The sequence below is a fragment of the Arvicola amphibius genome, chromosome 11 (assembly GCF_903992535.2).
Source record: "Arvicola amphibius chromosome 11, mArvAmp1.2, whole genome shotgun sequence".
Lineage (NCBI taxonomy): Eukaryota > Metazoa > Chordata > Mammalia > Rodentia > Cricetidae > Arvicola > Arvicola amphibius.
The window spans coordinates 5,053,976-5,081,030 of NC_052057.2; the positions used below are offsets into that span (position 1 = coordinate 5,053,976).

At 39.9% G+C, this 27,055-nt stretch overlaps 1 protein-coding gene across 4 annotated transcripts in view; it reads left to right on the forward strand.

Moving 5' to 3' along the window:
- The first annotated feature begins 209 nt into the window (after positions 1-209).
- Positions 210-27,055, forward strand: part of Glrb (glycine receptor beta) — a 61,899-nt gene continuing 35,053 nt past the window's right edge. For all 4 annotated transcript variants that reach the window (XM_038347811.1, XM_038347812.1, XM_038347813.1 and 1 more), the window contains exon 1: positions 210-331. In XM_038347811.1, coding sequence (XP_038203739.1) covers positions 210-331 — 122 coding nt within the window. The remainder of the gene's footprint in view (positions 332-27,055) is intronic.

Below are 27,055 nucleotides of genomic sequence, written 5' to 3' on the forward strand. Positions count from 1 at the left end.
TTTTACTGTGATAATCAAAAGGGTTTATTGCTATGTAAAGGAAACTTACATGTTCCATGATGTAGGGTTTGAGATACAAATACATTTACTTGTCGGGCAGCCGTGTGGGCACCCTTAAAGAGAAGCCACAGGCTTGTCGCAGGCTTCTTAGTGTGAACGTCTTCTTGTTTTCTCTTCTAGATTGAGCTGCCAACCCTTCCATTCTCAAGATGAGGCTTTCCTTGGCAATCTCCTTTTTTATTTTCCTGTCCTTGTGGGTTGAAGAAGCTTGTTCAAAAGAAAAATCGTCCAAGAAGGGGAAGGGGAAAAAGAAGCAGTATCTGTGCCCGTCGTACGTTCCTCTCGTCCTATATCCTTCTGCAGAGCTGTGTTGCTGCTGTTGGTAGAAAGTCAGACTGACTGCTAAAATGCCCGACCGTGACACTTTTCACATCCAGCTGTGACCCATTGTGTCCTGCTAACAAGACACCAGGGTAGACAGAGGTTTGGAGCACAATGGTCCCTTCCTAGTGGTGAAGGAGGCTTCGCTCATACATCTTTACATATCATTCACAAAAGTGAAACAAGTTATTATAGCTTTCTCAGGCCAGATATGCAATTGGATACTAAGAGTCCATGTCTTGAAAAAACAATAGTACAAAAAGTAGAGTTAAAAATAACCTGATAGGAAAATTCATTAAGAAACAGATAAACTGTGATCTCGAAATACATTTGTATTGGTATACCACAATGGAAGCAATTTTATTTGCATGGTAGATGACAGTTCTTTTTCAATATTTGTAAAAAATTTGGTGTATCCCTCCAAAAGTGTGTTATGAAATATAGAATGACTCGTAAAAACAAAATCCAGCTACAATCTCTCCAAAGTCAAGGTTTATTAGCTTGGGATCTTTTCAGGGAAGGGTTAATGTTACTGGTCAATAAAACTGAAAATAACCATCAGATGAAAGCTCTATAATGATTTCTACATATTATAATGTGTTATAGGCAATATTTACAGCATTTATATTTTTTAGTTAATATGGTTGAGATGTCATATTGACCACAGACATTTTATTTCAGCATCATAACCTGATGAATTGTGAACCATTGCAGTTTTATAGATGTCTGTAAGAAACACCAAAAGTCTTAGGAAGACAATTTGGTCAGTCAGGGACTTTAGACTTGATCTATTGCAGCTGATGCTGGTACAGACGTGAGAGCTGGAAAGTCTGAAATCATTCATGGAGAGTAATGTCTGCCATTAACTAAGTTTCATGTCATGTCAAGAGGCATCTCCTGATTTGACCATTGACATCCTACTCATTTAACAGTATTATGTCAGGGTCATTATGGGGTGATAGACATAAAAGATAGCCTTGAGTTATAGGCATGCTTATTCTTGGCCTCTTTACTTTTGGGTATCTGCTGAGTGATGAGGGGCCAGACTTAGGTTTACCCGCCACTTGCTGACGTCAGGATTCCTCAGGGATATGACTTTTGTATCCTAATCAGGAGATTAACCTTTAAGGGAGTAGATAAGGTTGGGCCTTCTTCTCCTTATGTGAAAGATGCATTTTCAAGTTCTAAATATTCCCTGTTAATACAAACTAGCAAAGTTAATTTAGAAACTTTGCTAGTTTCTACCTGTTAAATGTCTAGCTCACTTGTGTGCAGGTAGGGCAGGGATGATGACTCAGCAGGTGAAGGTGTGATCATAAAGACCTGAGTTTGCTCTCTGTAACTCTAGGGTGAAGGAGAGAACCAGTTTCCAAAGCTGTACCCCATATCCACATGCATGCTGTGACAGGTGCACACACACATGATCATAACAATAAATAAATAAATATATTACAAGGAAACCTGCCCTAGGAAATTACAGTTGTCTGTTTTGGGTTGAATGTTTTTCTTATAAATAAGTATCTCTTGGTGTAGGAATACAATTCAAAATCCCAGCAGATGATAGGAGGATTGGAAGTTCAATCTGCTCTACAGAGTGAGAATTCTGCTCTACATAGTGAGACCTCGTTTAAAAAACAAACAAACAAAACTGAAGTAAAATAAATAGAAAATCTAAGTTAAGAACAAGATCTTAAGAAATTCAGAAGTCATTTCTCTGGCTGGAGTTTGGTCCATTATTTGAAAGTTCTCTAAAAACTTAGACTAGAATTTTAGCCATAGTCATGTACTGTAAAATAGTCTTACTCAGTGATTTGTAGTTTAGATTCTAAATTGTGTTTTGTTTAAATTTGTTAGATGTTTTGCTCGGGAGACTTAGAGTTAGAGATCTTAGAAGGTGAGGATAGAAAAGGAATACATCTTAATATTGTAAGATTTGGTTAATTTAAATATTTTAAGAGTGGCATTGATAAGTTATGGGAGCATATATGCCTAGCACCCTATTTGTCATGAGCGACAATTAAATAGTCCTGTTTTTCTATTAGAGCAGTAGTTTTTTTTTCCATTGAGAATCCCATTGTGAGAGTAAACATTTTAAAATACAGAAGAGGTGCTGGGGAGGTACTCAATGTGATTTTCTGTTCTGCCTGTGAGATTTCCCCCAAACCCATGTGTACAGCTGAGGTCACTCACTGCTACTTCTCAGGTCTTGATTTCTCCTTCAGAGCTGTGTACAGGGTAATACCCTCTACATCATGTTACAAAGCTCAGCTGAAACTGCTAGGACTTACACTCAGAACTCCTCCACACTTTTCCTAACACAGTTCCTCTTTGCTGGCAAATGGTCCCAACCCCTCCTTTTCCATCCTAGGATCACACTTGACCTATGCTTTCTTAGTTTCCCCAATTCAACAGTCACCAAGACCCAGAAGCTCAGCAGCTCCTCTCTGCCGCGTCTGGGGAGTCTTTACTTTCACTCCCACAGACATTGTTTGAGTTACTTTCCCTAAAATCTGTCATCCAGCTTCTTCTAAAATTTCCACTTCTCATTTTGTTTTGTTATTGCTTTTTTTTCCCCTTGACCATTCCTTTGCCACACTGACCCTAGAGTTTTTCCAGGTCTGCAGTCTAATTAAGTCATTCCAATATTGAGACACCTTGCAGGAACCCCATGGCTTGCTACATATGGCTGACATTTCATGGCTCTACACGAAGACTCTTGATGGCTAGAATTTGACATCTTCATCGCTATCCTCTCCATCTCAGTCCTTGGACCACAAACAGTGCTCATGGCTCACTCTCATTCACACTTGATCTTCGCCATCGCTGCCTGTGTTCTCTCAATAGTTAGAGCGCCCGGTGCTCTCCCTGTGTTAGTGAACTTCTACCTCTACCTCGGTGCTGTTGCTCCAAATTCATGGCAGTAACTATCACTTATACACTATTGATCCTCAATATGTCTGCCTAGACTTTTACAAATACTAATGCCTGTATGGGTTTTCACCCAGCATTTTAAAATGACTTTTCCATAATGATATCAAACCCAACCCAATCTTAAAACCATGACCTCTACTGAGAAGTGTGTGTGTGTGTGTGTGTGTGTGTGTGTGTGTGTGTGTGTGTGTTTGGTGTTGTGAATCAAGTTAAGGGCCTCGTGTATGCTAGACTGGCACCATGCTGTTGAGAGGCATCCCAGTCTCTTCCCTCTCCACAGCCCTCTAATTGCCTTCTGTAGGTCTCCCTGGAGATATCAGTTAAACTGTGTGCTTGCCCAGCTCCTTGTAAATTCACAAAAGAACAGTGCCTTCCTCGACTCATTAAGAGAACAGTAGACTGCCTGGTGCAAAATGAACATTTCTTTAACGAGTGCAGGGAAAGCCGATGCCTTTGTCTGCTTCTCACTGCCTCTGTTATGTCTGGATTTTACATCAGCTGATATGGTCTCAGCAGATGAACAAGTGGATGAAGTCACAACGAGGTTGATGAGTGGAACATTTTATGTTTGAATGTGGTGGAATTTTGACTTCATCATAGTTAACATTTTATCACTGGCTGGGAGGAAACTTTAAAGAAAAAGACTCATACAAACTGAAGTTTGTAACATTGGGAAATTCAATGTGAGACAGAATTGGCGTCTAGTATAAACCCTGAATTCTGGGACTAAGACTCAGAAAGAAGGTATTTGCATATTTATATTATTTGCAGAATCATATATATTTGAATGGCAGGGCAGGTAAAGAGGGCCTATCTAGCAGGAAGCCAGGAACCAGCAAGAGTAGGGAGGGCTGAAAAGAACGTATATTGGGGTGTATGTGAATGAAGCACAATGATACACACGTAAGAAAATGTCATAATAAAACCCATTTATTTATGTGATACCAACAACAAAATAAAAAACAAAGCAATGGGCAAAACCTAATGAGGTAGAGAAATGAGTTGCCATTTTGTTCACCTATCATTTGTGCATGTATATTAAATGGACTATTGGGAAAATGTTTGATGGCATTATCATCACGATATATATAAATACACACACACACACACACACACACACACACACACACACATATATATATATAGTTATACTTGACACTATGTTTAAAACAAATTTTGAAGATATTTAAAGCACAGTTTATGGGCATTTCTGCACTGTACTACTCAATATTTCCAGGACATCTCTGTCCTATGATAGAAACAATTAAGATCTTTTTATACTAGGAAATGCTAAAGAAATTGAGATAATTGAAGGTTGCTTTCAACTGTTTGAAAATTTGTGAGGTTAATAAGAAACTATACTTTATGATTTGGTATCAGTAAAAACCATGCTAATGAATCGAAGATGCAGCGAGTGAGATTCTGGCTCCCATGTAAAAACTTTCTATTAGAGATCAGATGAGATATAATTGATTGGAGAGGCAGTTGGGAAGTTGTCATTAGAGCTATTCTGGCATGGGAGACTTGTTTGGCAGGCTTATGCTAAGGGATTTGAAATTGGATATCCAGGTAGACCATATGTTGGTGTTTAAGGTTGTTTCAACTTGCAAGACTTTTAAAATTCTCTAACCCTAACATTATATCTGATTATCTAATAGCAATAGGAAATGGAGTCTTCATTCTACAGATTTAAATTTTATCTCGGGCCAGTTAGATGAATCTGCCTTTACTCTTGGCAGATTGACTTGGAAAGTTCTAGTATATGAAATGCATATGACTTTGTCTTGAGTTGGTAACGAAAATCTGAAGACCTTAATTAACAAAATTTCCCTTTAAACCAGGTTTGGTGATGTACACCTTTAATCCCAGTACTTGGGAGGGAGAGGTTGGAGGACCTCTCTGAGTTCAAAGCCAGCCAGATCTACATAAGGGATTCTAGTTCAGCCAGAAATACAGAGACCCAGTCTCAAAACCCCAAACCCAACAAACCAAGCGAAACAAAAACAAAACCCTAATTCCCCTCCAAAATTTCATAATCAGATTTTTGTTGTTGTTTTAAAATGTCCTTTAAACCCAGAAAAATCTATTCTCTGACATAGTCCAGTAGGAACGGATAAGTCAGTCTGCCGCCCCTCTGAGGAAAGGCCTGCAGGATGACAAACGGAAATGATCAACACTTCCATAGTCAGATGCTCATGTGTATTGTAGAAACTGAATCAAGCTGAAAAATATACTTAATAATTCCAAGAACAACAAGAAAACAGTTTAAAAACACAGAAGGACATTGTTGTTCATCGCAGCTTTTGCTGGTAGGAGACATGGTAGCTCCTTTGCCCTGAGCTTGCCCGGCCACGGTCCTCGTGTACGTCACTGATTTTGCCATTGCTGAGCGACCGGTGCACATTCTTATGCCAGGACCTCTGAATTTCAAACACGTAGCAGCTGCTCATAGTGTGTGTAACTGATGTGTTTCTGAAGTGCATCAGAGAACCGTCTTGAACCTGATGTATGTGTCACAGAGAGTCAGACAATCTGGTGTGCTTTTCAAATGCATCATTTATTATTCATATCTTTAAAAATGGGGGACAACTCACAGCAAACAAATCTAACAATCAACCTAGCTCTATGTGACATAACCAGTATCCGGAGGCAGAGCTCACTCACAGTCGGGAGAGGCAGCAAAATGAGCTGGAAGTCAGATTGACTCGTGCACGGCAAGCCTCCAGGCAGATTGACTCGTGCACGGCAAGCCTCCAGGCCCCTGTCCGCTGGTCTGGGAAGGACAGTGAGTGGGTGCTGACTCTGCGACAGATGCTTCTTGAGAGCATCCTTGAGAGTGCTGGATGCTAATAGTCATGGCTCCAGTTGTGCTTACCTAGGTCAGTCAGGGTGCTGCACACTTAGTGGTCACCAGGAGAGTCTGATGGGAGACATGATCAGTGGAAGGGACCCTTTTTGCTAGAGTACATGTCTCATGTGTATTGTGTATTTTTTGGAGCCCAACATCTACTAAGATGCTTGGAGCCTGGATTTTAGTGGATCTTCTGAGCTTTGCCTTGTCTTCTCAAACCTCCTCATGATCAGTATAGGCTCCCCATGCCCAGGGTATTGCTGGGTACACTCAGGTGCTCACTTCTGCCATTATCTAGTTCTGGTATCAGGACACTGAGCAGGACAGCCGCCATCTTGTGGAACACTCTGTTTCGTTTTCAGATTTTTGATATAAGTGTTCACTACAAACTCTTTCTTCTGTTTGTTTTTTTGGCTCACACTGTCTTCTCTCTGAGGAGCTTCCCGAAGAGCCTTTAGTGATTTAGGTGGCTCTTGTATAGGTGTGTAGTCATGTCTGCCTGCCTTTACCCATCTCCTCAATACATGTTCTCAAGCCCTCAAAACTCCAGTGTTAAGATTACAACCTAAGTAATTCAGGTTTATTTTGATTCTGTGCACACAGTGGAAAAGAACGAGAGTTATTTCTACAAACTTGTTCATAAACTAAAAATACTATGTATAAATATAAATGCACTTGATATCTTTAGTGAGAACTTTTGTCTCTTTCAACTTGTATTGCTAGGATATATGCATTTCAGTTGTGTATAAAGATGAGAGGGGGAGATACATGGAAAATCAAAAGCTGTCATCTTTAGGCTAATTCGTATGGTCCTCATTAGTCTCCATAGTTTCTTTTATCTAGATTTTATTAGCAGACCGGATGGATCTTTACTTAATTCCAGTTCCTTGCTTCCTTGTAGCATTGTTCAGGATGAAAATGTTGGCCCCAGATGAGAAGCTGATTGAGAAAGATAATTGAGCACGCTGCCATCACTCTGTACCTGGACCAGGATATTTTCCCCCTTGTGTTTGGTTATGTATTTTCATACCACCTACTTTGCAATTTCTCTTTGATGGCCTACTGTTATTTTGCAATCACTTGAATTAACGATCTTGTCTTTCCAAGTAATTCTCCAGCTTTCAAAATTGGCGTCCCCATTATTCCAGCTAGTCAGGCATGAAACTGAAATGGAACCCACATCTTCCCTTGGAATGATCCCCTCTATCATCGTGTGCAGCTTTCTTTTTGATGCAGTTGCTCTTTCCACTATTGTCAAAAGAGCTGTTGTGGTATTGTCTCCTTTAGTCGTCTTGTTGTTACACATCTACAAAGCATACTGTTTTTATTTTCGACTTTCTAGTCTTATATTCAGTAGCCCTCAAGTGTTCATGCCCAAAAGTCTAGAATATTTCCTTTAGCCCTAGATTGCAAGAAGCTCTTGAATTAATATTCCTAACATTGGTTGCAGGTACTATCTTGTTTTAGAATGTTTGGTCTACCCCCATTCCTGTCTTTTCTTTGCTTACAACAACAACTACTACTACTTACTACTACTTCTACTTCTACTACTACATTTGGAAGCATAACATTCTGTTTAACCGGATTTTGCCAGTTCTTCAGGATTTAGCCGAATAAATATTACCTTGTCCTAATAGGCAGACTTATTATATAGTCAGAATTTTCATTTTTTGGTGGGGGGTGAGTTCTGTGAACTAACAGCATTCTGTAGAAGTGGGACTAGGTAACGTCTGGGGAACTGGTTGAAATTCAACAGTTAGAAGGAAGAAACACGTTCCTCTTCTGATTTTAGCTCACCTGTAGTACTGTGCTGAGTGCCTGCTGCCGTCATTTTCTCCTGTAATAAGGAAGCTTGTTCACAGGGTCCCAACTGGCACTTCCGTGGTCCTAAACTGCTGTGTATTGTTGGGTGTGTTTTATTTTAGTTTGTTCTCGTTGATGAATAGACGAATAAATAACTTCTAAGTAAGGTCCTGTCTTATAAAATAGATTAACCTCTTTTGGATAAGCCAAATTACAAAGCCAAGACTGAGGAGAGAAATGCAGAGAAGATACACAGGTTAAAGGATGCTGTCGATGGCTCCAAAGAGAAAATGGATGGTTTTTTTTTTTTTTTTTGGTTTTTCGAGACAGGGTTTCTCTGTGGCTTTGGAGCCTGTCCTGGAACTAGCTCTTGTAGACCAGGCTGGTCTCGAACTCACAGAGATCCGCCTGCCTCTGCCTCCCGAGTGCTGGGATTAAAGGCGTGCGCCACCACCGCCCGGCGAGAAAATGGATATTTTTTTAAAGCAGGATTTTGTTTTGTTTTGTCACCGCAGTGATTTTGAACCAGAAGAGCTACAACCAAAATTAAGTGTCACTTAGACACTAATAGTATTTCCATTTATTTTCATAAGCCTGTGTAGTGCTGGTGTTGAACTCCTTCCTCTCCCAGAATCCTTTTTCTTTCACATCATCTATTTTGATAGTTGACGAAATTGAATCCTTCATATGATGCTGTCTTTTACTTTTATTTAAACCATGTGTGTGTTAACAGTCTATGTTGCAAACAATTAAGAGGAGGTGGCCATATATAGTTTTAGAACGTGGCTGTTTCAAAGCTTTCTGCCTAAGAGCTCCTTTTATGCCTGAAAGTGCAGTAGAATCCAATGAATACATGGTTAATCTTTTTACACATCCATGGTTTAATGACTGTGCATTTAGAAGTGATATTGGTAAGGTGAATTCACTTTGCACATCTCCTCACAAATGATGGGCAAGACATAGCAAGAAGAACATTATTGCACATGCTGAAGAACACTAAGTCCATAGAATTGGGTTTCAGTTTTCCCATGTGTACAGTGAAGAATTTTGATCTTATTCAATCATGCACACACACCTATTCACTTGAGGTAAGTTGATCTTTTATGATATTATGCTTTATGATTGGTTTGTAACCTTCTCTTCAGGGTTTTTTTTTGTTTAAATTGTTTTTGTTTATTAGCTTTGATATAATGAAGCCAAAAAAAGAAAAAAAACTACACAAAATTCATTTTCTAAAGTTAGTTCTAAATGGATCCAGTTTTAAATTTGTCTTATCATAATACAAATATTTCAAAGTAGAGTAATGCATGTGGGAGCTGAATTATTTATGTTACCAGTTTCTCATGCTTTCACAAATTAAAGGAATCGACTTTCAGAAATGTGACCTTTTTTCTTCCTTTGAAGGTAAATAATTTCTTTAATGTGGCAAGGAATTGGGTGTGTTTGTACAAGTGTCTTTTGTTGTTATGTTAGCTCCTGACAGAAACATTTGCTCCCTCTGCTATATTTCATGGAAATTTACACTCACAATTCAGAGGGCGAGTAATCTAAGTTTATGTACATACACACTGTCCCTCTGAGAAATAATGTACATATGAAATGAAAGTTCATAGAGCTCTCCTTCGAATAACAATGAGCTAAATAATAAATTACTAATAGAACCTGTTGGATAACAAATAACAATCATCAGCTGTTTGTTGAAGCTCCTTTGATGACTCGTCCTGCGCTGATTTGTGGCTCATCTGTTGGTGTGCTTTGGGTGGACTGTGTGGTCCTCAGGTCCTCTGCTTCTCTCTATCAGCCTTCTCGGTCTCTTTCTCGCTTTCTCCAGCACACAGACTTTCCTCCCACCCGGTTCAGTTCCAGCATGGCACTTTAATTTTTGATATAGAAGAAAGGAATCGAGCTCATTGGTAGACACTCCCAATGTCTATTCCTTCTTCACTCTGGAAACCGCTCTCCCTTCATCTCATTTTTCTCTTCTTCTTTTATCCTTTCAGATTTAAAACCATACTGAAGGAGCTACTGTCTGCAAAAAATATGGAGTGTACTCATTTTTGTTAACATTTCCATCTATTAATTGCTGTATTTCCTAAACTAAAATGACCTGTTTTCTGAGCTTCACTTTGCTGATTCTTCCTTGAATGGGTTCCTTTAGTTACCAAAGCCGTATAATATCTTAATAAGAACCCCTCCCCGATCACTTGTTTGTTAATGTGCACTCGTAGGTCTACTCTACTTTTTGACTCAGATATTACTTCCTTCCTCTTAAAGAAATCTAGTCACTTCGATACCATTATTACTTGATAAGAACCCTGTCCTGTTCTCTACACCCCAGCACACCCCTGAGTCCACTTACTTCATCATTAGCTTCTAGAATCTCCAACTTCTGAGTCTTTGTCCCCTATCCTTTTCCCCTACCCTTCTGACACTAGAACTCATAAGCTGCTTTCACCAAGTCCTTAACCACTGACTTTTTTTTTTATAGTCATCCTTGGTTCTTACAAGCTTCTTATTCATCAATATTTTATACATGGCCATTGCTGGTTGTGTATGTGTTAGGAATTGTTGTGTCTACATCTTTATCTCTAGGCGTATTTATTTTGTGTTATTCAGACATTCATTTTTTTTTTCATTTTCTATTGTACCAGACTGTAAATGCATTGGACAAAACTCAGTCACACAATATTTATATAAGGACCGGTTTTAATACTAGTACAACCGACAAACGAAAAATTTGCATTAGGTTCACAATGGTATATTAATTTGGCTGAGGTATGCAAAAAAGGAATGACCACATGCAGACATGAAGTTGGGAAAGGGAAGAGTGCTTAAATTACGTTTCCCAATTGAGGATGTTCTTTAACGTTGTGCCAAAGTTAATAAATGATAGCTACTTAAGGGAGAGTTTTTCGGTGAAACCTAGAATCAGATCAGTGAACATTTTGTTCTGTTTCATTACAATTCACTGGTCTGGCATGCAAGTTGAATGGACTCTTTTGTTCACAAACGATTTTATAACAACACACAGAACAGCTAAGAGATACTCAGTTGCCTTCTTTGGAAACTTTCCAGAGGTTGATTATGTCATTACATAGCATTCAAAAGTCTCTTCCACTTAGAGTCACTCTCTTCATTACTGGATAAAATATATAAAAACTGGGAAGCACTCATGGGAGCTAAGGTTTTTCTAAGATTATGATTTATATTTGAAAACTTTTTTGTCATTAGTGACAAATGCAGCCATTTTTGAACAAAGTTATATGATCTTTTTATTTACTTTTCCTTAAAAATATCCCAAATATTCACATCTGGACTACCATAGCTTCTTTTTGGTGTGGTATTAATAAGTGATCTTCCACGAAGAATAGGAATCTAATTTAGTCAGTAAGTCAAACTTGGGTTCTAGTAATAGCATTGAGGATGAGCCCGTATTGTCAGGTATGATGTTAGGTAATGCTGACTTAAGCTTTAAAATTCAGTGAAATTACGTTCCTCTTTGTGTATCTTTAGAGACATTACTTTGGAGCGTGAACCTTTAAAAACTGGCTTCAGTTGCTGTTACATTGCTGACGTTTGCTTTATTTCCAATGTTTGTCGTATTGTTTATAATTTGTGTAGGTTGTGTATTTGTGGTATGTGGTATTATGCTTTGGTGTATGGTGTATATGTTGGTAGTGTGTGATCTGTTTTCATGGTGTATGGTATGTTGTGATGATATGTGGCATTATGTATTGATTGTGGGGCTTTATGTGTTGGTGGTGTGTGGTGTTACGCATTGGTAATGTGTGCCATGTTGTGGTGGTGTGTGGTGTTATATATTGGTGGTGTGCAGTGTTTTATGTTGGTGGCATCAGGGTTTATGTATTGATGTTGAGCTCTATGATTTGTTGATGTGTATTGTTATGTTTTGGTAACAAAGCGATTATGTTATGGTGTGTGGAGGTCTTAGGTTTTGCTAGTGTGTGGGGGGTAAAGAATGCATTGGCATTACAATTCCAATTTCTTCTTAATTTCTGCTAATGCACAAGCAGTTTTATCTACCATTGCTTTCCCACCGTTAGCACAATTGTCAATATTTAGCAAAGTAAATGATGTGTTACTGGCTTTATGAAAATAGTTTTGACTGTGGTGTGGCCAATTTGCAGAGTCGAGCCAGGCTCTGAGAACTGTTATTGTAGTGTGCAGGCATCTGTGAGATTTGGAATAGACACAGCTGTTCAGGTCTCTGCTCTGGCCAGCCTTTCCTTCTTCCAGCTCTGCTCTCCATTGCCATCATCTTTTGCTGGGATCTACTTCTCAGCCTCCACTTTACTGTGGAGTGTTCTCTACCTTCTTCCTGAAACATGCCCTGCTTCTTTCCTCATCCCTTCTTATCTTACGACTTTCAACCAAACGTCACGTATTCTTCAGAGTCCCTAGCTTGTAACCTGTACAAATCTTAGTACTGAAGATACAATGCTGATGATTACAGGTTCCAGGTAAAACTGGTTGAGTCAGTTCTGAGAGAACAGATAACACTAAACTCAAGGGCCACACAGTCCATTTCTGTTTTGGATCATGTGCTTTCACTGGCCACATCTGTGAAATAGGGCTTAATGAATTTCTCAGGGTTATTGGAATAAAAATATTTTCTGCAATTTTATATGAAATAAATGAGCATCTCCTATGGAGATGGAAACAGGATTTTTCATCATTGCTGTGTAGGTATTGTTTATTTTAGTTACTGGGTTTCCTTTAAGTCATTATTGAACTTTAACGTGCAGTGAACTGTTTAAGAAGAATAACAGAATGTTACTCGCTGAGTATACGGTTTACAAGATTCCTTCTCCCAGACATATGATCTGTTTTGTGAGACCCAGTTACTATAGGCTGGCGGAATGGCTCCGTGGTAAAGCTCACTTGCTGCTCTTTCAAAAGATCCAGGTTTGATTCTCAACATCCACATTGGGCACCCATAACTTCCTATTTCTTTGACTCCAGGGAATCCAGTTCTCTATTCTGGTCTCTAGACTATGTGCTGCACACCAACCCACACAGACACACTCATGTATACATTTTTAGTGGGCTTTGCATTGATGAGTACCCACATTGACTCCTAGCGATGATGAACAGATTTGGTTATAGAAGGAATCTTTTGGAAATTCTTGTATGAATTACCAATTTATGTTTAAAATAATGATCTGGACAAAAGTTTAATTAACAAGTTACTAAATTTTAATATGTGTTACTTATTTAAATGTTGATTCACATGAACATTCTCAACTTCTTGCTGTAAAATGTCTGTCGACTTTGCTTATTTGTCTCGATCTTCATGTCCTCATGGTATGTCCTGCCAGGATAGAGCATTCAAGAATGTTTGCTGATTATTTGATATTATGGAACACTTTACTTGTGGCTGTTGCTTGGATACACCTTCCCAGAAGTTTAGGGTCTTGAGGCTTGATCACCAGCATGATGATTTCAGGTGATGGTATTTTAAGAGATGTTGCTTGATAGAAGGTGATTGGGTCCTGGTGTCCTCTTGGAAGTAAGTAGGCAAGACAAGTTTTGTTGAGAGAGTTAGCTTTCAGGACAAGCAAGTTGCTAGAAGCAAGACTGCCTGTCTTCCCTTGATGACCTCTCTCAGTTTCTTGACATGTTTGGCATTCTGCTCTTGAACCACAAAACATAAAAGATAGATGAGCTTCTTTTCTTTATAAAGTACTCGGACTCAACTATGTTTATAATAAAAGAATATATTAACACATTAATGCAATTACTTATATTTTATTTTAATTAAATATTAGCCTTTATAGTAACACAAATTATTAACATAAGGGAATAGTTGTATTTTCTGTCAGAAATTCCATGGAGGGCACTTAAAAGTTATCAAATGAATGAATAGTGTATCAAAAAAAATAAATGTGGGAGTGTTAGTTGTGGCTAAAGCCCTAACGACCAGGAGCAAAGCAACAGATCTCAGACCCTACATAGCAATGGTAGGAATTGGGTCTCTTCTGTGAGCATTGTCGACAAGGAAAGGAAGCCTGGCTTGGTGGCTTTCACTCAGAATCTTCTCTTTGGGCTTTGTTAGGGTTGAGGAGACTAGGGGGAGACATTGTTCATGGAAGCCCTGAGTGTCATTGCATCAATAAGGTGTGAACATGGAGCTGTCTTTTGACACTTTGAGAGGAAGAACTATGCCGCCCCCTGGTGCTTTGGAGGCTCATGGTAGACTGCTATCAATTCTTGATGAGAGCTCAAGAAGCAGCCTGGGGGCCATGGGGCAGAGAAAGGGACTGTGTGGACTGGGGAGGATTTCTGATGTGAAGGGGAATACTGAAGATTTACTCTTGCTCAGATGTTGTTCATAGGAGGGAGAAGAGAGCAGAGAGAGAGAGCTGGAGAGAACGTGGAGGGTGGGTTTAGAGAAGGAAACAAGCAATTTTTGACAACAAGAACCTAGAAGGGGGCTAGAGTCCCACAGCGCCCATGTGACTTGTGGGCTGGGGGCAAGGGAGAGCTGAAGCTGGAGAACAGTCAGACCCTTCCTTGGAAGCTGATGCAGAAGAATTGCTCTGAACTTGAGGTCAGCCTGGGCTTCACAGTGGAATTTTGCCACAAGAAAGCATCGAACAAACAGACAGAATCTTCAAAGAGGGGATCTGAGAAATCCACAAAGAATGTGTAGATTAGTAAGTCAGAGGCCGGTAAACCTGGTCAATGCTCTTCCCTTCCTCTGAGGAAGCAGGAAGTATGGGCTTTTTCACAAAGCATCTAGTTTTGTTACCAGGAATAGACAGGTCTCATACACAGTGACAATTTTGAGTGGTAGGACAGTGGCTGAAGAGAGTTTTCATTCTCTGAAGGTGACTGAAAATATTAGAAAAGTTGCTGGAGATTCTGCCCCGGGGAGTACTACAACACAAAGCTATTTTGGACATGGTGTGGAGCGGTAGAGTTTCTTTGTAAGGAGGCCTGTGGATTTCAGTTTATTCATTCTGAAGTGACTGGTTTCTAAGCAATAATTCATAGAGACAGAAAGGGCAATCTTTCTTTTTCTGTACTGAAGAGGAATGGGTGAGCCAGTATTCAGGATAACATCTGTATTTGCTTCCCCGCCCCATAATGGGGTTGGTACCACATTGTTTCCATAAGCTTGCAGGGGTATAATGAAGGCAGTAATTCAAAAAGAAATCCTTTTCTTGTCTCTGATAACAAATTATTTGCACGTAGGATCTTGCATAAGGAAGAATGACAAAGCCATGGTAACAGAACCCGGTTATAGGTGCTAGGGGTGGCCTTGAGCTTCTCTATGGGTTCCTGACAAGGAACAAAAGCCCCTTCATCTAAATGATTTGTGGTATCCCTGGAGTGACTTCCTCAAAGTGCTTTGAAGTTTAAATTATTTATTTCTCAATTTCCCTGCCTCAGTTCTTTTAAAAATTGGCTTGTAGTGGCAAAGAAAATATTTCCTTTCAAAACTCAGTCCCATCAATTTTTAGAGAATAGTGGAATTAGAGTGGGGATTTGGGGGAAAGAAGATTTGTGCATATATATCATGCGTTTATATAAGAAGGGAAACACGCTGCATATTTCCTCAAGTAAATCACATGCCCAAGACTTTCTTGTAGTTGGGAGTAAATTGTGAATGTCTGTCGTTTTCCAAACAGTTGTTGCTCTCGTTCCCTTTCCCCACGACACAAAACAGGCTGCTGGGAGTTGTCCGTCCTACAGCACCATGACTGATCTATGCGTTTTATGTGTCCACAGTTCTTTCCAGAGACAGGTCTTTTGTGAACTGGTTTTCTGCATTTATCTTCTCTGCCTACAGAGAGACTCCCAGAGGCAGATACCAAGTGTCTAGAGATGTGGGCCATATCCGCTGTAAGTAGGGCCCCCAGTCCAGCCAGCCAGGCCTGCTTGACCAACTAGGGAGTACAGCTATAGAGTGATTTTCTATTTTGTTTCTCCTCCCTGGTCCTCCCCTCTCCTCTCTATCCCTCCCTTTCTCCTGTCTCCTCCTCTTCCATCCTTCCTTCTCTTCCCTTACCCTCCCCTCCCCTAAACAGAGATGGGCAAGGTGCAGAATGAGAGTCTTGCTCAGTCCTTTCTCTATCTCCTCCTTCTTGAGACAAGTGCAGCTAAGAGCCTAGGCTGGACTGAGCTCACCATTATCTTACCTCTTCCTCTCAAGTGCTGGGATGGCAAGCCTCTCGCCATCCTTGGCTTCTTTACTTTATTTTTTTCTATCAGAATAGAGAGCAATCTTGCCTTTGAGGTACAATTAGGAAATCTCAGAATGATATCCATACTATAAAGCACAATACGTAACCACATGCAATTTAAAAAGAATCAGTAAACATGTATTACCTAGTAGTAGAATTGAACAGTGACATTCTTATTTTTTTCTGTATAATACATATTGTATGTATATTACAAATATTAGCTTGCAAATTATATAATTGGTGACTACATTCAGAGATCAATTTACATGTGTTTTATGTGTATGCATCTTCTGTGTGTGTATGTATGTGCACGGTGTCAATGCAGGAGCCCACAGAGGGCATCTGATCCCCTGGAACTGGAGGTACAAATGACTGTGAGCCACAGGGTCAGTTTTTGAGCCGAACCTGAGTGATCTGGAAGAGCAGCCAGTGCTGTCTCTCCATTTTCGGGTTTTGATACCAAAAAATGTACAGTTTGGTGCCAAAATTTGTCTGATTAATCCTTTCAGTGTTTCAGAGCCTAGTTATGGTAATCAGCAAAGCATGCAGAAAAATAAGGTTCAGAAAATGATGGTACATTTAGATACGTACGTGTCCCACTTTCTGGGAATTTCAGTGCTTTTGCACCTGGCTTTATGTGGGTTCTGGTGATTTCAGGTCTTCATGCCTTCTGCTCTGAGCCTCCTCTCCAGGACAACCTTGTTACTTTCTGAACACTGTCATTTGAAGAGGGGAAGGACTCATTTCGATCAGTTCTTCTCTCGTTCTATTCTTCTGAGATAGCATTTTGTAGCTTCATAGGGATCAGAGCAACATGATGAATGTGTGCAATGGGTAGCCAGCCATAACACAAGTCAGCCCTCCCTCATGTTTCTGTCTTGGGAGCTTCTCTTCTGGTTATGCAGAGACAGAGTGTAATTTGGTATAAGCAGTAAGTACAATGTTGCTCTGTGGAGAGTGAGAACTAAGAGCCTCTAGCTGGGTTTTGATGGTCCTTGGGCTGCTTTATTCCATTGCCCAGATCCATGAGCCCCTCTCGGGATTTAGTGCCCACTCCTCCACTGCTTACTTCTCTAGGAGCTGCTGTTCAGGTTTGATGAAGGAGTGAGATAATGTGCGACTGGACTTTAAATACCTGGGGCATTTCATTTAACACATTGACCTCCAGTTCAATCAGAATTGCTCGAAGGGATAGGAATTCATTCTTTCCTTCTAGGTGAATAATATCATATCACATGAACATCTTATAGATATTATTTATATGTACATATGTGCACATTATATACACACTGCCTTCTTTATTCTTCGATTGAAAATTACCTGGATGGATCTTGGAACTTGACTACTGTATATAGTATAGATGGGGCTGCCAGTATCTCTTTGATAAAGTGATTTTATTTCATTTGGGTATATATGTTGGAACTGCTGGACCATATGATAAATGTATTATTTTTAAAGGACTCTATAAAATCTTTTTCATAATGTCTATACTAACATCTTTGTCAACACTGTATGAGTTTCCTGCTAACCATGTTCTTGTACGATTTTAATACATTATTTTTTGATGCTATCCACTGAAGGACTTTTTTTTAAGAACGACTGATTTCTTTACTATTTCTTTCACTGTGATGCCTCTGCATTCTGTACAATATTTTCCTCTATTCTCCGACCAGGAGGATAGGTCTGTTTTGGTTTAGTTTTGTAGAAACTTTGTTGCTTCCTGGCACACATTTGCTCTGGGACCCTTCACTACCGGGCTTTGACTCATGCAGCCTGCACTTGTGGTGTCTGTGAAATCATAGCCAAGAGCAATGTCACCAGGACGCTCTACTGTGTTTTCTTTTGAAGTCTGAGATTGCATATTTAAGCCTTTAATGAATTTTGAGTTGATTTTTCTGTGAGCCAGAAGAAAAACATCCAGTTTCTTTCTTTTCCTTGCAGATGTCCAGTTTTCTTTACACTAGTGCCATGTTTTCTGCTCATTGTTCCTGCTTCCTGGCTGACTTACTGAAGATCAGTTGGCCATTTGTGCTGTATTTATATGTGGTTCTCCTCACTTGCATTGGCCTATACTATTTTAACTACTGAAACGTTGGTATATGTTTTAGGATAAACACATAGACACACACAAGATCACTCTCTAGACACAGAAATGAGAGTATTAGATTTAGAAGATTCAGGTTGGTATATATCAAATTATTGAAGAGTTTCAATAAGAGAAGCCTCTGGTAAAATGGATATAAATATGAAATATTCTTTGATGGGAACCAGACCTTAAAATATAAAAGACATTAATTACTATGAAAATTTTCATACTATACCTAATGACAGTGGAAATCGGCCAGCTTTTATGGGCTATGTCCATGCAGTTATCCATGATCTATTTCATTAATACACTTTTTGCTTTGCAATGTATTTTTAAGTTAGGAAGCATTATAGTTCCTTAAACATGACCTTTCTACAATATGCTTGATTGTTTTGTGTTTTGATGCTGGCTACCTTGGATTGAGAGTGGCTTAGATCCATAAAGCACATCTGTGGGTATGTCTTTGAGGATGTTTTCAGAACAGAGTCAATAAATGAGGATGTTGTTCTCTGTATGTGGGCAATTGAGTCCCATAGCCCAGGTGTCTTGAAAGAATAATTGCGAAGACAGAGGGAGGAAAGGGGCTATTGCAAGATGTCCTCTCTTCCTTGGCTTTCTAGACAGCTCTGCACGCCCTACATATCATGGTCTTCTGAAACTAATGAACCTTTGAGTTTACAGAAATCTTTCTTTTTAATCTGTGTCATTTAGGTGTTTTTCTCAGTGTCAGAGTCTTTATTGATTCCTCAGGAATTGTGAGCTGTTTGGGATTTAGTCCTATAATCATTTTAATCAGGTTTTTAAATTTTTTTATTTTGTTTATTTTTGAGATAGGCTCTATCTCATGTATTCTTTGCTGTCCTCAAACTTGCTATGTAGTCCAAAATGAACAGGAATTTTCATTCATTTTGTCTTCTTCTGTCTTCCCCTCCCAAATTTGAGGATTATGGGGATTATACCACCATGTCCTGTTTTTGCAGTGCTGAAAATTGAACCCAGAATGAGTTATCACCCAAACCTCTGTCATGAAGATTTTGATAGGTGATTGCTTTTCACTTTACATCTCTATGGGTAGGATGGATTAACGGGATTCTTTTCTAACCCATAAACTTGGCTATCTTTCTATTTGTTGCTGTCTTTCATAATTGAATTTTTTTCCAGTTGTTAATGTAGAAATGCTTCATTCCCTTCATCAGGGCTAAGGCTATTCATAAATATCTTGCTCTCTTTGATGCCATTGCAAATACGGTAATTATCCAAATTTCCCTTTTACAGTTGATTATCTACAGACATGCATATATGTAAGTGATTTCTTTAGTCAATGCTGTTTCCTGCAGTGTTAGTCTGCCAGTTCTAGTAGGGATGCCTGTGCAAGTGTGTGACAATGCGCAGATGTGAAGGAATTCATTACACAGGACCAAGTTAACTAAAAGCAGAGACATGCACTTCTGCAATTGGGATCCATTTGACTGCCTGTCTGGGACTTCTGGTATATCCTGAGTCGATGTGGTAAGAGAGGACGTCTTCCTGGGTTCTTAATCTTTGTGTAGCAGCTTCCAGTCTTCACCGCAAACTGTGTTCCTCGACGGCCTCTGCTGTAGACAGATGGTTTCCTTTCTATTTCTAGTTTCTTGAAATTTCTTTAATCCAGAAGGAATGTTAAAATTATTTCAGATTACTCTTATGCACCCTTTTTCTATGGTCCTATGGATTTGACCTATATTTCTGTTGAGGAAAAATGATGTATAACAGTAATTTTCCAGTGCTGAGCTCTCCTCAGACCTCAGACGTATGCTCCACTGGGCTGTGGCATGCAGCTGTTGAAGCCTCTACTGAAGTTGTTCTCCTGTCTTTGGTAAGAATGCTTGCTTATGAGAGACACTGGCCTGTAGTTTCTTATGTGTCTTGTCTGGCTTTAGTGTCAGGGTCATACTGTCCTCATAAAATCCTTGGTAGTGCTCCTCCATTCATTGTTTGGGTAGATTTGGACAAGTCCTGGCTTTGATTTGTTTTTAGCAGTTCAGTAGAATTTGCCAGTGAAGTCATCTCTTCCTGGATTTTATTATTATCTGCTAAATAATCCCCTTTATGAGTTAAAGACCATTTCACATTTGCATTTCTTTATCAGAAAGACTTAGAATGTTCTGAGTTGACCCATCTGTGGACATCATCAACGTCTTTTATCAGCTTCCTCAGTTTTAATGTCTCTCTTTTCATGTCTGACTTCATTTATTTATTTACTTTGTTTTTATTTCTTTGTTATTCTAAAGATATGTCAGTTTTAACTATGTTTTCAAATCATTGTTTTCATATTTTTCTATTCTTTATTTAGTTTTATATTATCTATTTCATTTATTTCTGCTCACTCTTGGTTTCTTTTGTTCTTTTTTCTCTATCAGATAATTGATATTTATGTATATTTTTCATAACCCCTTATTCAAGGAGTTTTATCCTGTTCTTTTAAATGGGTCACGTGAATCTCTTTGGTATTTGTGTAGTAGAAAATTCCTCGACCCTTTTCTGCTTTGTTTGCTGTCCTCATGCAAGAGAGGACCTTGTTCAGTCAACTTGTTTACTGTTCTGCAGGTCTAAAAAAAATTCTTGGTAGTGCAAAACCATGGCGTTTTCTCTCTGTGCTTGTCAAGTGTATTATGCTTTCATTGCCTTCTGTGACAGGAAGGCCAGAAGCTTGTTTCTCTGAGAAGAGTTTGAAAGCTGAATCTGTGTCCTTCCTACCTTGGAAGAGTTGAGCTCATGGTTTTTATTTGTTTGTGCTATGTTGAGTTAAGGGAGGTCTGGTATTTAGTCCTGTCTCTTGTTCAAGTGACCACTTTGTCCTCTGCAACTTTCAGTGATTTAGGAATGCTGGACCTTGTCAGTGCTTGAGGCAGATGATTTAAATCTAGTCCTTCGGGAGCTCCAGAAATTATGTGGCTAGATGTGTGATTCAGATGTTCCCTGCTGAGATGAAGGGGCAAGTGTGGGCTTTATTGCTTATGCTGTTCTGAGTTATAGAGAGTGTTTACATGAGAAGAAATTACCCTATGCAGGGACCCATAGCGTTCCAAGAGAAAGCATCAGGATCTCGGGTAGCACATGAACAAATCAGGGCACCAGCTACCTGGTCTAATTCCTTTGCTTCCCAGGGAGATGCTTACTTTGGAATTTCCTGCAGACTGTGTGCTAGGATGAAGACTATGGTATGAAAGTATCTCCCTCACTTTCCTGCTAGATACATTGTGGATGACTTCTCAGTGGCGGGAGATGCAGGAGAACCTCAGCTAGTTGCAGAGTTTGTCTAGTTGCATGAACCTTTATGTTCACAGACCGGGAGAAGAAGCCTGGCTTCTTCTTGTTAGGTGGGCACATGGTGTCTGCCTATTATCCTAGTCTAACAGTAGCTGGGTGGATGGGTAAGGTAGACGAATTGTGAGTTCAAGGCAACGGAGTGGAAGCCTCATCTAAAAAACAATAGAATAAAATCAAAATTTTTCATGCTTTCAAACCATACAAAAAAAGCAGAACTCTCTTTATTGGAAAGATATAAACAATAGCTATCAATAAGAGAAATTATTTTTGCAGGACCATTTGTGATGAGCATGAGTAGTTTCATACTTAATGTGAAAATATGCTGCCTGTAGCCATTTTAGTTATCTGAAAAAGAATACACTATATGTCTGCGTTATTATCGCATGAAATGAAAAATGAATGAAATTTCTGCCCTGGCAATGCTGAAGCATGCTTGGGCAGCCCGTAGATGGTGGTTCTGTTGAACTTGTGCATATTGGGTTTCATGGAATAGGCTGATGAGGACCACTGACCAGGTCTCTTCCTGAAGAGGGCACCAGATCTCATTACAAATAGTTTGAGCCACCATGTATTTGTGGGAAATGAACTCAGGACCTTTGGAGCTCTTAATCGCGGAGCCATCTCTCCAGCATAGTAGTATTTAGGTATGGAGAGCTGAAGAAGCTGCTGATCTGATAACAGTGATGATTCTGTCACATCTTAGGACCCTTTCCTAAGCATGATTGTTTATAGTGTAGAAATAGGCAAGAACCTGAGTTCAAATCTCTAAAACCAACATTAAAAAAAAATACATGTGGAAACTTTAGCCTGTAACACCAAAGCTTGGAGACAAAGACAGGAGTATTGTGAGGCCTCACTGCCAAGCACCCTAATCCACTGATTTTCTTTAGATTTACTGAGACTCTCCCTCTCTCTCTCAGACTTTCTCTCCCCCTCCATCCCTCCTGCCCCCACTCTCTGTGTGTATAGTTGGAAAATGGTACCAGGAGATATCCAATGTCAACATCTTATCTCCACACATGTGCATGCATAGGCATGTACATCTGCACACATGCACATACCACACATATGCACACTCATGCACACATACACACCACACATACACACACACATCTAATCCAGTTCTTTTCATTAAACCAAGGGTTCTTTTAAGGTCTTTTCAAGTAGTTCATGAAAAAAAATAGACAGAATTTTTTTTTCTCATCATCAGGGTCCCTTCAACTTTTAGTTTATGATCAAATAGTATGAATAATCACTTTGGCTAGATGGATAACAAGAGCTACTGACATTTAAACCTGATGTTCTCAGGGAGACATGGAGGATAGCTGCCTGCCAGGGGCTGAATTATATCCTCGATTTAAAAGGGCATCTTACATTTGTTCTGAAGAAAACCAAGTTAATTTCTGAGAGTTGCCATGTCAGCTCATACTTTCTCACCCTTGAAACAGTTCTCATATGCTTGTAGACCATATTTTACCCTGAATATTTGTGGAAGCATTTCTTGGTGGCTATCCTTAGGCAATAGATGGTGTGGAGGATAACTCAGTATCCTTCCCTTTAGAAAATGGGAAGTCCCTATGAAGACTCTCCAGTCTTTTAATTTAAAAACTTATTTTTCATCATTGTGTGTTCTCATAATGTTGTGGAGGGGACTTGCATGCCACAACACGTGTAAAAGGCAGGGGACAATTTCGTTGAATCAATTACGTCGTCCTTCCATCTCTATGTAGATTCTAGGATTTGAACTCATCAGACTTAAGAAGCAAGTACCTCTGTTCTCTGATCCCTTTCACTGTACCATTCCTTGTTAGCAAACTATCATCTGCTCAGTTGGATGCTTCACCTCAGTCTCCTCTCCACCCATCTTTTTCTCTCTCCAAACCCTGCCCTGTCTACAAAAACCTCCAACCACAGAAATGCCCATGACCACACCTGCATGGTATTTAAACTGCCCTGTGGAGATTGCCTATGTGGTTATCTGATTCCTTCCCCCTTTCTCCTCTCTGGGAGCTGGAAGACCATCTGGGAGTATTTTACCAATAAACTTAGACTTTTAATTCTTAATTATCTTGGTTTAGTTTGCTGTGTTGGTGGAGAGACTTAACCTTTAGCTATCTGCATTTGTTTCTTTTTCTTGGAGAAGTCTTCCATGTGGATGTGTGTCATTTAGTAGCTTTGTTTCCCAGAGTGTGAAATTTATAAGGGTGTGTGGAATGATGGCCAATGGGTACTTTCTTAATAGCTCTTAGTGCTTTCATGTGGCAAAATCCTGCAGAAGAACCAGGTGCAATGGTACCTTCACACTCTTTGTCTTTTGAAGATCTTTATATGTGTGTTAACCATTGGGGCCAACACATCGTATCTCCCTATTCCTAATTTCTGAATAGGATACTGACAACTGAACAGTGACAGTTTGTTATAGGAGGCCACTTGTTTATTCCCAGCTGCTGAGCCCCAAAATAATCACACAGAAACTATATTATTTACAACACTGTTTGGCCAATAGCTTAAGCATATTTCTGGCTAATTCATATTTTAAATTAACCCATCTCCATTAATCTTTGTATCACCACAAGGCTGTGGCTTACCCGGTAAAGTTCCAGCATCTGTCCCTGGCAGGGCTACATGGCTTCTCACTGACCCTGCCTTCTTTCTCCCAGCATTCAGTTTAGTTTTCCCCACATACCTCTGTTCTGCCCTGCACAGACCAATGCAGATTCTGTATTCATTAACCAATAAAAGCAACATATAGATAGAAGGACCTCCACATCAACAGTTCTTCTGACATGAGCCCTGACGGGTCACAGCCTTATCATGTGGGTTCCCTTCCATCTTGGCACACTGATTAAAAGTCTACCAGATAGGTCTCTGTCTTTCTTTTAATATCTTTGATTTTTAATGCATAGTATTTAAATATTTTGGATTAAAACATTTGGAGATTATAAACACCATTGGTCCCAGCACTTCGAGACATTTAGCGGTTTTAGAGACAATACCAGTTACTTTCTTTACCTTGCCCAGAGTGTCAATATGATGCTGGCAGATTGTCATGTTGATTATTGACTCGGTCTAAAGATGCCAGAAATTAATTTTGCAGATAGTTTATCAAAAGTTGCTCCCCTGAAGTCGGTGAACCCAACTGATTATTGATGGCCCCTCCTCCCTCTGACTAAATCTGATGGACATAATGTCAAGAGATTTATCAACTAATTTTTGTCCTGATACGGTTTCTGTAAAAAGATCATTTCTCTGAAGATGCAGTACTCGGTTTAGGGGTACACAGACCTTTCCCCCCAGTAAGTCTTTCAACAACTGGCTGAGAATTTTACAGCCATTCTGTAACTGGATGAGGCCTCTCTCCTTAAGGGTCAAGAGTCCTCCTTTAACAAATCCCAGCTGCTGGTGCTTTTCATTTGCATCTCAGGCACTTGTAAATTTCTTAACCCCTGAGTTTCCTGCTTCATTGTTCCCAGTAAACACTAAATACTCTCTTAAATACCTAAGCTTTGCTCTTTCATTCTGAGCTTGACGTCATTTCTACAGTTGCTTAAACACAATGTCAGTGTGTTTAAGAAATGAGAAATATCCCCATAGACTCAGGCATTGGAACACTTGATACCCAGTTGGTACCACTGTTTGGAGAGGTTACGGGGAAAGTTTGTCACTGGGGCTGCTGTTTAAAAGTGTGCAGCCCCTTCCAACACAGTCTCTTCTACCAGATGTAATTTCTTAGCCTCCTGTTCCTGCTACCAGGTCTCCCAACTAGCTGCTTTGTCTCCCTACTATCTCTGTGGAATCATAACCACAAATAAATCCTTTCTTCTATAAACTGTCTTGGTCATGGTGTTTCATCAGAGTAACAGAATAGAATTTTTGTTTTTTGTTTTTAATGACAGGGTTTCTCTGTGTTGCTTTGGAGCCAGTCCTGGAACTAGCTCTTGTAGACCAGGCTGGCCTCGAACTCACAGAGTTTTGCCTGCCTCTGCCTCCCAAGTGGTGGGATTAAAGGCGTGCATCACCACCACCCGGCGACAGAATTGAAATTAATACAAGATCCAAGTGTACGATGATGCTGGATGAAGAACTTTTTATTGATACCATAACATCATGCCTCTCTGTTGAGGCCATGTCTGTCTCAGCCTCTGCCAAGTGGGTAACGAGGTGACTGTCACCTGCAAACTTGAATTGCTATAGACTGCCGTTGGAAACCTTGTTCCATCTCACTCCTAGGATTGTGAGGAGGAAGGTACAGGTGTTCTGCTCATGTGCATCCCCATTTCCCCGGCTCCCCACCCTGATAGGGTGAAGCTGTCTGTTCTCTGTGTATGCTGTTATAGTGTGAAGATACAGGAGGCTCGCTAAGCTGGTCTGGGAGGATCACTCTCCAGTGCCTCTCTCATCGCAACTCTCTCATCTCCATCCAAGGAGACTACCAGGATGCTCAGGCTCAGCTGCATCCTGTGAGGAGCACACCTGTATCAGTCAATTCCATGGCTCCAAAGACCCACATCTTGAGTCCACTTCTCCCCTTAAGGCCACATGACTCCTATTTCACCCTCCTGGTGCCACTAAGATGTTCCAGTCATTAAATGCCCTACTTTATCCCATCTTCTCACCACATGCTGTTCTGTCTATGCCCATCTTGGCCCAACCTCTCAGCTGAAACACAGGTCTCATTAAATCCTGTGTGGACCCTTCATTTCTCACCATAACCTCTCTTGGTGCCATCTGGACATTTTAGCAAACTCTGCTGCAAAATCTTTTTGTGTGAGTGCTGTTGAAGCCACACCCTTCTGGACAAGATTATCCCTTGAGTTGTTGACTTTACTTTCTCTCACAGAGGCATCAGTGGTGTGAGATGCTGTTTGGATCTAGGGCGTGGTCAACGCAGAATTACTGGATAAGTTTATCAGAAAGTACAGTTTCGAATAGCATTTTTCATGTCAGAATAAGGAATGTGTATGTTCAGTTCTCAAAATGCAAAACCAGTATAGAATAATGCACACAGCACAGAACAAATAGTCAAAAAATATTAAATGAAATAAAGAATAATGAAGCTAAAAGAAAATTTTCATTTTGGTTGCTGTATACTTAAGATTTTTTTGCTTTGTCTTTTTGTTAGGAATTGTACTGTATTAGTGTTTCTATTTTTCCTGCTGCTAGTACAACCTACTTGAGAATCCTCAATATCTCAGAAAAGAAGATTTTATTTAGTTTATAATTTTGAAGCTTAAAGCCAAGGATTGGGCAATCTCTTTCATTCACCCTGCATTGATGGCCTATTTGCCATCAATGAGACAAACAGCAGAAATTTTGGGGCAGGTGTGTGGTGGAGGTGGGGAGGGGGCTCACTTGGTGAAGCAGGAAGTAGTAGATTGCCATATTTTGCCAGATCACCCTAGCCTGGCCATTGGTAGCTCTGTTTGATGGCTGCGCAGAGCCCATCCTTGGACAGGTTTTCATCATTGTGAGTGTAGCGGTTGT